The sequence below is a fragment of the Poecilia reticulata genome, chromosome 20 (assembly GCF_904066995.2).
Source record: "Poecilia reticulata chromosome 20, P_reticulata-male-v2, whole genome shotgun sequence".
NCBI classification, from domain to species: domain Eukaryota; kingdom Metazoa; phylum Chordata; class Actinopteri; order Cyprinodontiformes; family Poeciliidae; genus Poecilia; species Poecilia reticulata.
The window spans coordinates 26,049,496-26,059,847 of record NC_088849.1 but is presented as its reverse complement, the minus strand read 5'-3'; the positions used below and the strand labels follow the sequence as shown (position 1 = coordinate 26,059,847).

The following is a 10,352-nucleotide window of genomic DNA, read 5'->3' as shown; positions in this document are numbered from 1 at the left end:
AATGATTTAAGCCAATAGCTTTTCGAGGGGGTGTGGCTTAATAAACTCATCGACCCTCTTCCGGCTGACAGTTTCTGTTGCTGAGCCTCAGTCCACTAACAAGCTGTTTAAAGCAGAGTGTTTTAGCCTTTTGGGCTGGTAACGGAACGGTTTCATGATGTTTATCATTTACTGACTGACTTCCTGCTGAAAGCGGCGTTGTTACATCTGCTGAAGCTCCCAGTTGAGCTGTCAGGGCAGCAGGTGGAGGAGGAAGAAGAAGCGTCACTGCATTTCTAAGGCCGCCATGAGTTTTTACAAGCGCATAATTACTTTCCATCTGTGGATAATAAGTTAAACACAGATGGGTAGAAATCTACCAACAACATGACCTAAATAATTGTGGATTGTTTAAGAAATTGTACTTGATTTGATTATCAAACAGGCAACTGTCAGCTGAATTTATAATTTTACATTGACAAATGTGAGAACAAAGGAAACCTGTCCGCATGTCCCCGCTACAGGGCCTCCGTTTATCTCAAACTGCTATTGGATACAATGTAGGCTTCCCTGACCTATCACAGGACACCACACTCTGAGACCCAAACATCGGCTTCAGTGATTGGTCGAAACGTTTGGCGCCTCTTGACTCTGCTGCAGCCGGAGTGGGCGGCGAGTGCGAGACGGTGAACAGTTTGAACCTGCTCCGCGTCGAGGCGGAAATATTGAAAATAAACTGTTTGATTTCAGAAAAGACGGAGTTAAATGACAGCAGTGTCCGTCAAAACAAGCATTAGTGTTATCGCAAAAGGTCCACATTGAGGCGTGGGAACGGAAGCTTTTACCGTTTAACGGACGGTCGGTGCTGTAAAGCCGGCTGTCGCGCTTAGAATCGCTGCCTCCTGCTGAGCTAACTGCTAACTAGCTGCGGAGCTAACGCTTCGGCTAAGCTCCCACACAAAGAACCGCTCTCCCAGTGTTCGTCGTGGTTACCTGGAATCACTGCGTTGAATGAGGCCAGAGCCTGTCGTCCAGGTGAGAGGAGCTGTCAGTGCTGGTTTTGTTTGTTTTCGCCGTGTTTCATGAGGTCCAAGCGGCCCAGGTTCTTCTTGGTGCTTTGTTAACTGGCCAACTGCTAGTTAGCACGTCGGGGTGTTCGAGACAAATTCGTACCCCAGTATTTAATAATCCAGAAAAACGTACACATACACTGTAGAGTTCGGTTAAATATATAAACATTCTGATTTAACTTCACTTTACTGTATTTAAGCTGTTCGCAAAGAGAGGAAACCATATTTTTAGGGGGTACTGAGCACGATTTCTGCCAGCTAAAGCTTCCTGGTTTTGTTTGGAAAGTTCACCTTGAAACCATCTGACAGGTTGGCCCAGTTTTAGTTACTTTTCACCTCAGCGGACGGTCAGAAATGTCCTTTGTAGAGTTTGGTTATTTCAATCAGCTGTAGCTGTGAGGAAAAAGTCCGTATTTTCTTTACCTTTGACCTGCGTGAGGCAGATCAGCTCTAATAATGATGCATGTAAGTCGGTAAAAACATGTCGGCCACTTTCAACAGACTGGGAAATAACCATCATTTTTAAATACATGGTCAAGATCCTGGTTCATAGTGATGATCATATAGGGGAAATGATTAATAACTGGCTTTGACTGTAATTTCATACATTCTGATTCAGTCCTAGATATTAATCAATGCAGTCAAGTTCAGATATTATTCACATTGGTAAAATTAGTTTCCTGTCCAAGGAAAACCAGTTTATGGCATCAAGTCACTTTACGGCAGTTTCTCCTGAAGGCAGTAAATAAGTTTGATTTGAATCAACATTAAGCATTTTAAAGCGCTTTAGATGTTAGAAACACCATATTCAGGGTGGTGTTTACATGTTTTTTCAATGAAATAGAAATTTATTAATTATAAATTCACAGTAAAAAGTTGATGCGACATCATGAATGGTTCAGAAGTCAACTGAATTTTTCATTTTTAAATGAAAAACTGCATACTAGTTTATCTCCAGTTTGATTTGTTGTTAAACTGGGTTTTAAAGTGAGTATTTAACTGGGTAATTATTTCCTGTAGGTCTTTATCATGGTAGGAAACCATGTAGTTGCTATAATATTGTTATAAATTGAATTATTATAGGTTCATCTGTCATCATGAACCTCTGACTCACCTGCCTTCTGCTGCTGTTTTGAGTTTCTGCAGATCTCTTTGCTTTTGAGTGACTTTGGCTTTTCCAGTTAAAACATATTTATCCCAAAATAAAATAAAATCTCATAACTCAGATGTTCCAAATGTCTTCAGTCGTTAAGGATTGTGATGCCGTGGGCAGGACGGATCTCCAGTAGCAGTCAGTATTGCAACGAATCAGATGAAGACGCCTGAACATCTCATCATCCAGGCAGCAGAGACGATATTCCACAGTAACATGTCCAGTTGGTAGCTGGCGCTGCTAATCCACATCCTTTAAACCTCCATCTATTGGTGGAAAGATGTTGGAGTAGGGGATGTGATCCTTTATGAAGGACAGAAAAGATGCTTTGAACTTCCTCCTCTCCATGAATCCTCATCTCAATGCCTCTGGGGTCAAAGTTCAGTTAATCAGCTGCTTGCATTTGTAAAAACACCCGTCTGCTCCTGGAATAAACAAAATGAACCGTTTTATGTTTTGCAGCGACTCTTCAGTTTATCTGAGGTTCCTGCAGAAACACGTGGCAGGAAAAGTCCTGAAATAAGTCGACACTTCCTGCTGCACTTCTCATTAGTGCCATCCTTCCTGACCTGTTGAACCAAGTTAAAAACTAATACAGCAACAGTCTTCAGTCAGAGGCCTCCTGGTATTCGTTGCAGCACTGACTGCTGCAGGAGATCCTTCCTGACCTGTTGAACCAAGTTAAAAACTAATACAGCAACAGTCTTCAGTCAGAGGCCTCCTGGTATTCGTTGCAGCACTGACTGCTGCAGGAGATCCTTCCTGACCTGTTGAACCAAGTTAAAAACTAATACAGCAACAGTCTTCAGTCAGAGGCCTCCTGGTATTCGTTGCAGCACTGACTGCTGCAGGAGATCCTGCCTGACCTGTTGAACCAAGTTCAAAACTAAAACTGCAACTTCTTCAGAGGAATTTGGGGGTTTTAACATGACGAGATGTTTTCACAGCCCATGTGAGCAGATGTTTTCCTCTCTTTAGTAAATGTGGTGTGTGTGTGTGTGTGTGTGTGTGTGTGTGTGTGTGTGTGTGTGTGCGCAGGGCGATCATGGTGCTGACAGGGAAGCGTTCGGACAAAGGTCCAGCCTGCTGGAAGAGGAGAGTGAAGTCTGAGTACATGAGGCTCCGGCAGCAGAAACGCTTCAGACGGGCCGACGAGGTCAAGGTGGGTTCACACTCTGACCTCTGACCTCTAGAAGTATTCGGGCAGGTTAATAACAACCACCTCTGCTGCAGAGCATGTTCAACTCCAACCGTCAGAAGATCGTGGAGCGGACGGACACTCTGAACCAGGAGTGGAAGACGCGGCGGATCCAGCCGGTCCACATCATGACGTCGGTCAGCTCGCTGCGCGCCTCCAGAGAGGTGAGCCGCCTTCCTGCTGATGGCGAGCGCCGACCCGGACCCTGACGTCCCGCTCTGACCCTGACGTCCCGCTCCGACCCTGACGTCCCGCTCCGACCCTGACGTCCCGACCGGACCCTGACGTCCCGACCGGACCCTGACGTCCCGCTCCGACCCTGACGTCCCGCTCCGACCCTGACGTCCCGCTCCGACCCTGACGTCCCGCTCCGACCCTGACGTCCCGCTCCGACCCTGACGTCCTGCTCTGCTCTCCCCCCAGTGCACGGTGGAGAGCGGCTTCTCTGAGTTCCCGCGGCAGGTGATCCCCCTGAAGACGCTGAACGCCGTGGCCTCGGTTCCGGTCATGTACTCCTGGTCGCCGCTGCAGCAGAACTTCATGGTGAGCAGCTTCCTGTGGTCACGGCGCCATTTCCTCCTCGGCCGTCTGTAACTCTGGCTCTCCTTCAGGTGGAGGACGAGACGGTGCTGCACAACATTCCCTACATGGGAGATGAGATCCTGGACCAGGACGGCACCTTCATAGAGGAGCTGATCAAGAACTATGACGGGAAAGTCCATGGAGACCGAGGTGAGCGGCTCGTCTCCACAGAACCTTCATCTGGTCCGCTTTAAACGGGCCGGATCGTCTCCTCTGTCGGTCCAGACGTGATTCAGCAGAACCCAGAATGCCCTGCGCTGTGGTCCACTTCCTGCTCTTGGAGCGGTCTCTGGTCCGCTTGGCGTTCACGTCTGTAGTTTTTCTACTGCTGGTTTTCAGAATGCGGCTTCATCAACGACGAGATCTTCGTGGAGTTGGTCAACTCGATGGTTCAGTACAGCGACAACGAGGATGACGAGGAGGAGGAAGAGCAGGACTTCAAGGTGGAGAAGATGGAGACGTGTGATGGGAAGGACCAGCCGGAGGACGGCGGCAAGGACAGACATGTCGACAACGAAGGCGAGTCGGCCACCTTCAGCCAATCAGACGCGTTTATCCACCTTCAGCCAATCAGACGCGTTTATCCACCTTCAGCCAATCATTATGAAGTGTGTGTTTATGTGTGTGTTTATGTTTGTCGTCCCCAGGTCGGAGCAACAGCGACGGCAGCAAGAAGTTCCCGTCCGATAAGATCTTTGAAGCCATCTCCTCCATGTTCCCTGACAAAGGATCCACCGAGGAGCTGAAGGAGAAGTTAGTGTCCAGGGGTCGTCGTCATGACGACGGCAGATCCGGACAGTTCACATGGAAAATAAACATAAATATTTTATTTGCTTCAAGTAAAATGAATAATCTACAACACGGCAGTCATAATAAAATGATTTAGTTCATTTTTAAATATTTCTTTAAATAATTTTTTATCTGCAAAAAAGGACAAAAATTAAAGATTTTATTTTATTTTTGGTGTTTTGCCAAAACTTATAATAGTTTAATTAGGTTTTTATTATTATTGCCCAACATGAAGGTCTTTGTAAAAGATTATTTTTACTACTTAGATTTAGATTTTATGTATTACACAATGTTATTTTTTTATACACTAAATGTTGAATTTGTATTATTACAACCAAAACATTAGCATTTTATAACATTTACAAATGCTTTTTATTTTAAATGTTTAAAGACAGAATTTATTCCATTTATCTAATTTTACTTAATTTCATCTTATAGTTACATTCTGAGATAAACTAACGTTTCTGTCTGTGCTCCAGGTACAAGGAGCTGACCGAGCAGCAGCTTCCCGGCGCTCTTCCTCCTGAATGCACGCCGAACATCGACGGTCCAAACGCTCGCTCCGTGCAGCGGGAGCAGAGCCTGCACTCCTTCCACACGCTGTTCTGCCGCCGCTGCTTCAAGTACGACTGCTTCCTCCACCGTGAGTAAACGCCCTAAGCCCCGCCCCCACGTACGAACACGCAGTCGCCATGACAACAGATTCTCCCCCCCCCCCAGCTTTCCACGCCACGCCGAACACCTACAAGCGAAAGAACCTGGAGAACCTGGTGAACACGAAGCCGTGCGGCGCCGAATGCTACATGTACCTGGTGCAGGTGAGGCTCCGCCCCCTCGGCGCCTCAGGTGTGAGGAGCGGCCATTAAACGGCGCTCTGCTCTCAGGACGGGATGGCGAGGGAGTATCCGGCCGGCGCCGAGCGCGCCAAGACGCCGTCCAAACGCAGCGTGGGCCGGCGCCGCGGGCGACTGCCCAACAGCAGCAGCCGGCCCGGGACGCCCACCGTTTCCTCAGAAACCAAAGACACGGACAGCGACCGCGAGGGGAGCAAAGACGACGAGCGAGAAAACGAGAAGGACGACGAGGACAAGAAGGACGAGATGACCAGCAGCTCAGGTCAGACTCACCTGGCTGGACGTCTAAGATTTACGATTTGATTCATTTCAGACTTTTAAGTTTATTTTTTTAAATCTCAGGATTTATTTTGTCTTTTTTGTAAAACTACTTTAAATATTTCCTTAGTTTTTTCTTCAGGAATAATAAATTATTATAATTCAAAACATGAACTAAAATAAAATTATTAATCAGATGGATCTAATATTGGCATGTTAGCTGTTAGCATGTTAGCTGTTATTAGCTGAACTGTTGCGATGCGTTCGAGTGACGCCGTTTCTCTGAGCGTCGCTGGTCCGTTCCTCAGTGGAAGGTAAACCTGGTTCTGTCTGCAGAGGGGAACTCTCGCTGCCAGACGCCGGTGAAGATGAAGCTGACCTGCGACCCGGAAGCCGTGGACTGGACCGGCGCCGAGGCGTCCCTCTTCCGGGTCCTGATCGGGACGTACTACGACAACTTCTGCGCCATCGCGCGCCTCATCGGCACCAAGACCTGCAGACAGGTGAGGCGCCGCCTGAGGGACAAACTCAGACGCTTTGCAGCAGAAGTTTAGCTTCACTCGGATCAGCCCAACCCGATCCGGTCCATCAGAACCGGAGCAGCAAACGGACCCTGACGTGTTTCCTGTCCAGGTTTACGAGTTCCGGGTCAAAGAGTCGGCCATCATCGCCCGGGCGCCGGCCGAGGACGAGGACACGCCCCCCAGGAAGAAGAAGAGGAAGCACCGGCTGTGGGCCACGCACTGCAGGAAGATCCAGCTGAAGAAAGGTCAGAACCGCTCCGCCGGGCCGCAGCAGAACCCAGACAGAACCCGTAGCGCTGAGTGTGTGTTGTGCCGCAGACGGGTCGTCCAACCACGTGTACAACTACCAGCCGTGTGACCATCCGCGGCAGCCCTGCGACGCGTCCTGCCCCTGCGTCACCGCGCAGAACTTCTGCGAGAAGTTCTGCCAGTGCAGCTCCGAGTGTAAGCACACGCCCCGTTCTGTCTGATCCGGTTCTGCCGGGCCCGGTTCTGAGCCGCTGTCCCGTCTCCGCAGGTCAGAACCGCTTCCCGGGCTGCCGGTGCAAAGCCCAGTGCAACACCAAGCAGTGCCCCTGCTACCTGGCGGTGCGGGAGTGCGACCCGGACTTGTGCCTGACCTGCGGCGCCGCCGACCACTGGGACAGCAAGAACGTGTCCTGCAAGAACTGCTCCATCCAGCGCGGCGCCAAGAAGGTGAGGCCCGGTTCTGCAGAACCTTCTGAGGATGTAATCGGACCCTAACCGGTGGTTCTGGTCGCAGCACCTGCTGCTGGCGCCGTCCGACGTGGCCGGATGGGGCATCTTCATCAAGGAGCCGGTCCAGAAGAACGAGTTCATCTCTGAGTACTGTGGAGAGGTGAGGCCTGCAGCAGAACCAGAACCTGGACTGGACTCTGAGTTCTGGTTCTGACTGGGAAACGATGCAGAAACACAGAGAAACTGAGAGTCATTCAGAGATTCTGTATTTCATTAGTTCATCCATCCATCCTCTTCCTTCAGTTTCTGGTTTCCATAGTTTCCACATCCAACTCTTGCCCATCAGGACGATCAGCCATGAGGACCTCTGACCTCACATCGAGGTCAGAGGTCGTTGTGGGCTGAGGACAGTAGAAGGTTCTGGTCGTGTTCAGGTATCTGGACTCTGGTCCAGGTATCTTCATCCTTCTGTCTCCTGCAGATCATCTCTCAGGACGAAGCCGACCGCCGAGGGAAGGTTTACGATAAATACATGTGCAGCTTCCTCTTCAACCTCAACAACGGTAAGAACCCAGCAGAACCAGAACCGACCGGGTCGTCTGACTCTGATCCGCTTCCATCTTTCCTCCTCCAGACTTCGTTGTCGACGCCACGAGGAAAGGCAACAAGATCCGCTTCGCCAATCACTCTGTGAACCCAAACTGCTATGCAAAAGGTAGGCCGGTCAGAACCGCAGTGGACGGGTTCTGTTGGTGGTTCTGCTGTAACTCGGTCCGCTCTCTGCAGTCATGATGGTCAACGGGGATCACAGGATCGGGATCTTCGCCAAGAGAGCCATCCAGACCGGAGAGGAGCTGTTCTTCGACTACAGGTCGGTCAGCAGAACCTCGACCCGAACGGGTTCAGACCGACCGACACACGGATATCGGATCTTCACGTAGCGAGAAAAAGCTCCAAACTTTATTCTCTCCCACAGCAAAACTCACTTCCAACACCAAGCAGCCGAATGAGAAAAACGCTGCAGGCACAGAGCAACACGATCAGCGCTGCTTTTCAAATTAAAAGCCCAAACTCTCCTCTGCCAATGGAGATAAAAAATTATTTAATTCATGAAGTAAAAACATAAATTCATGATCAGAGACGATCAGTGAGGTTAGAAAACCCGATCAGTCGCTGTGATTGGTGAACGGTGTTTTTTACGTGGTTTCAGTAAACGCACCATGATTCCAACCCAATCAGGAACTGAGATTTATTCACTGAACTTTAAATATTATGTTGTTAAATTCATGTTTTTAGAAAAAAAGATTTAATGTCTGAGATGTTTTTAAAACTTTAATTCTTCACTGTCGTTTATGAATAAATGTTTAGATGTTTTAATAAATGTTCTGGATTTTAACTGAATCCTTTCAAAATAATTTTCACGTCATAAATTTAATATTTTGATTTTTAAACCTCATTTTGACACCAGAGCCGTTTGGATCCTGATTTATTTATTTCATTTCAGAAGGTTAAATGTTTTTATCTAAAACTGCAGAATCAGAACCTTAAATATAAAATATTAACTCATTATTTTAACATTTTAGACAAAATCCTGTTGATCTTATTTATAGAAAATCAGGAAAAATATTTATTTCTAAGATTTAAGTGACTTTTTATTTAAATATTTAAATCTGATTTTTGACGCCTGGTGGTTTTATTTTTGGTCTTTAATCTTCTAGAGTTTCTTTTATTTTGTCGTTTTGAAGCGGCGTCTTGTTTTGATGATGTCATCATGTCTCCGCCTCCAGGTACAGCCAGGCCGACGCCCTGAAGTACGTCGGCATCGAGCGCGAGATGGAGATCGCCTGACCCGGACCTGCGGTTCTGACCCGGACCTGCGGTTCTGACCCGGACGCCTTAAACCCAAACAAACTTCAAATCTTCAGGAAACTTTTTCTCCACGTTTTTTATTCTCCGTCAACAAGCGCTCCTCTCCGGTCCGGACGTTCGGACCCAACCGGAACCAAAAGTCGACACTCGGGACCAAAACTCCTCCACCAGCAGCTCCAGGGTTCTGTTCACGACCCGGATGGACCCGACACTGCCAAACCAAACGGTTCTGATCCAGTTAGACTGAACCCTGGGAAAGTGTTCAGATCGTTTCACACCAGCAGACCTGGTTCTGGTTCTGATCCAAACCTCCTCTGCTCTCCCCTACCTGGACCTTCTGTTGGTGCTTCAGTCCGGGTTCTACAGAACCGCAGACTTCTTCCTGTCGGGTCAACCGGACCTGGTGCTGATCCAGAACCGCTGACCGGACCTCCCGGTGGTTCTGTGCATGTTTGTGTTTTATCCTGATTCTGTTTGGAGAAGCTGGGAGCGTTTTGTTGGTGACGGATCAGAACCGGCCCGGTTCTGTCACCTGGTGCTCAGTTTTAGTTTTTTTAATCAGTTTTCGTCTGGGTTCTGATCCTTCACTGGACCAACCGGACCCTCAGGTTCTGATCCGGTTTGGATCAGAACCAAACCCTCGCCTGGTGAAATATCAGAACCTTCATTGTTGTGTTTTCTGTTTTTGTGCAAATGAAAGTCTAAATTTGTCGTCATGGCGACGGATTCTTTAAGCCAGCTGGCTGACAGTGTTCAGCAACATGTGTGGGACGGGCTGTTACCGTGGCAACAGGATGCCAGGGTTTCCTTTTTAACGCGTTTGAACCGGTTCTGACCCGGTTCGTCGGATTTAATCCTGTTTAGTTTTGTGTTTTTCCTGCCGATCAGACGGTTTGATTCTGTTCCGGATCAGGAGGTTCTGGACGTCCGACCCGGTACGTCCCGACCAGAACCGCAGCACGCTCTGCTACCGGACCGGAACATTCCTCCAGAACTGTCCGAAGCAGCCGGGCTCCTCCTGTGGAACCACGTCGCTGGTGCTGAGCCGGGCCGGGTTCCGAACAGAACCCGACCCGTTAAACTTCAGGTTCTTCTTCTGCTGACGCCGGTGCTGATTTTTGTAACGTTAACAGGGATTCTGCAGATTAAAAATATTCTGAATGGTTCTTCTTCTCTGGTTTTTCTGTGCCGATCCGTTCGGGTTCAAAGAACGATTCGGTTCTGAACCCATCCTGATCAGAACCGGTCCAACATCTGTAAGGATTTATGACCGACACACAAAACTATTTTAACTGCTGTAAAATTTCACGCTTTTAAAATACGAGCCGTTTAGAGGCGACGACTCGATTCAACCTTTTGGGAAAAGTAACCACCAGG

At 48.4% G+C, this 10,352-nt stretch overlaps 1 protein-coding gene across 1 annotated transcript; it reads left to right on the top strand.

The window, feature by feature from the left end:
- The first annotated feature begins 114 nt into the window (after positions 1-114).
- Positions 115-10,141, top strand: ezh2 (enhancer of zeste 2 polycomb repressive complex 2 subunit). Its single transcript, XM_008396916.3, has 19 exons — positions 115-1,014; positions 3,241-3,364; positions 3,436-3,564; positions 3,824-3,943; positions 4,012-4,132; positions 4,322-4,501; positions 4,630-4,735; positions 5,251-5,414; positions 5,492-5,589; positions 5,656-5,887; positions 6,220-6,386; positions 6,517-6,652; positions 6,726-6,851; positions 6,925-7,103; positions 7,171-7,266; positions 7,588-7,669; positions 7,741-7,821; positions 7,893-7,977; positions 8,894-10,141. The coding sequence occupies exons 2-19, from the start codon at positions 3,248-3,250 to the stop codon at positions 8,952-8,954; spliced, it is 2,280 nt and encodes a 759-aa protein (XP_008395138.1). The 5' UTR covers positions 115-1,014; positions 3,241-3,247; the 3' UTR covers positions 8,955-10,141.
- The last annotated feature ends 211 nt before the right edge of the window (positions 10,142-10,352 follow it).

What these genes read in the sequence shown, in the direction of transcription:
- ezh2 (XM_008396916.3), top strand. Translation starts at nt 3,248, where the DNA reads ATGGTGCTGACAGGGAAGCGTTCGGACAAAGGTCCAGCCTGCTGGAAG. An exon ending in GACGGGCCGACGAGGTCAAG is followed by an intron (nt 3,365 to 3,435) that starts GTGGGTTCACAC and finishes CCTCTGCTGCAG; the next exon opens with AGCATGTTCAACTCCAACCG. An exon ending in TCTCTGAGTACTGTGGAGAG is followed by an intron (nt 7,267 to 7,587) that starts GTGAGGCCTGCA and finishes TGTCTCCTGCAG; the next exon opens with ATCATCTCTCAGGACGAAGC.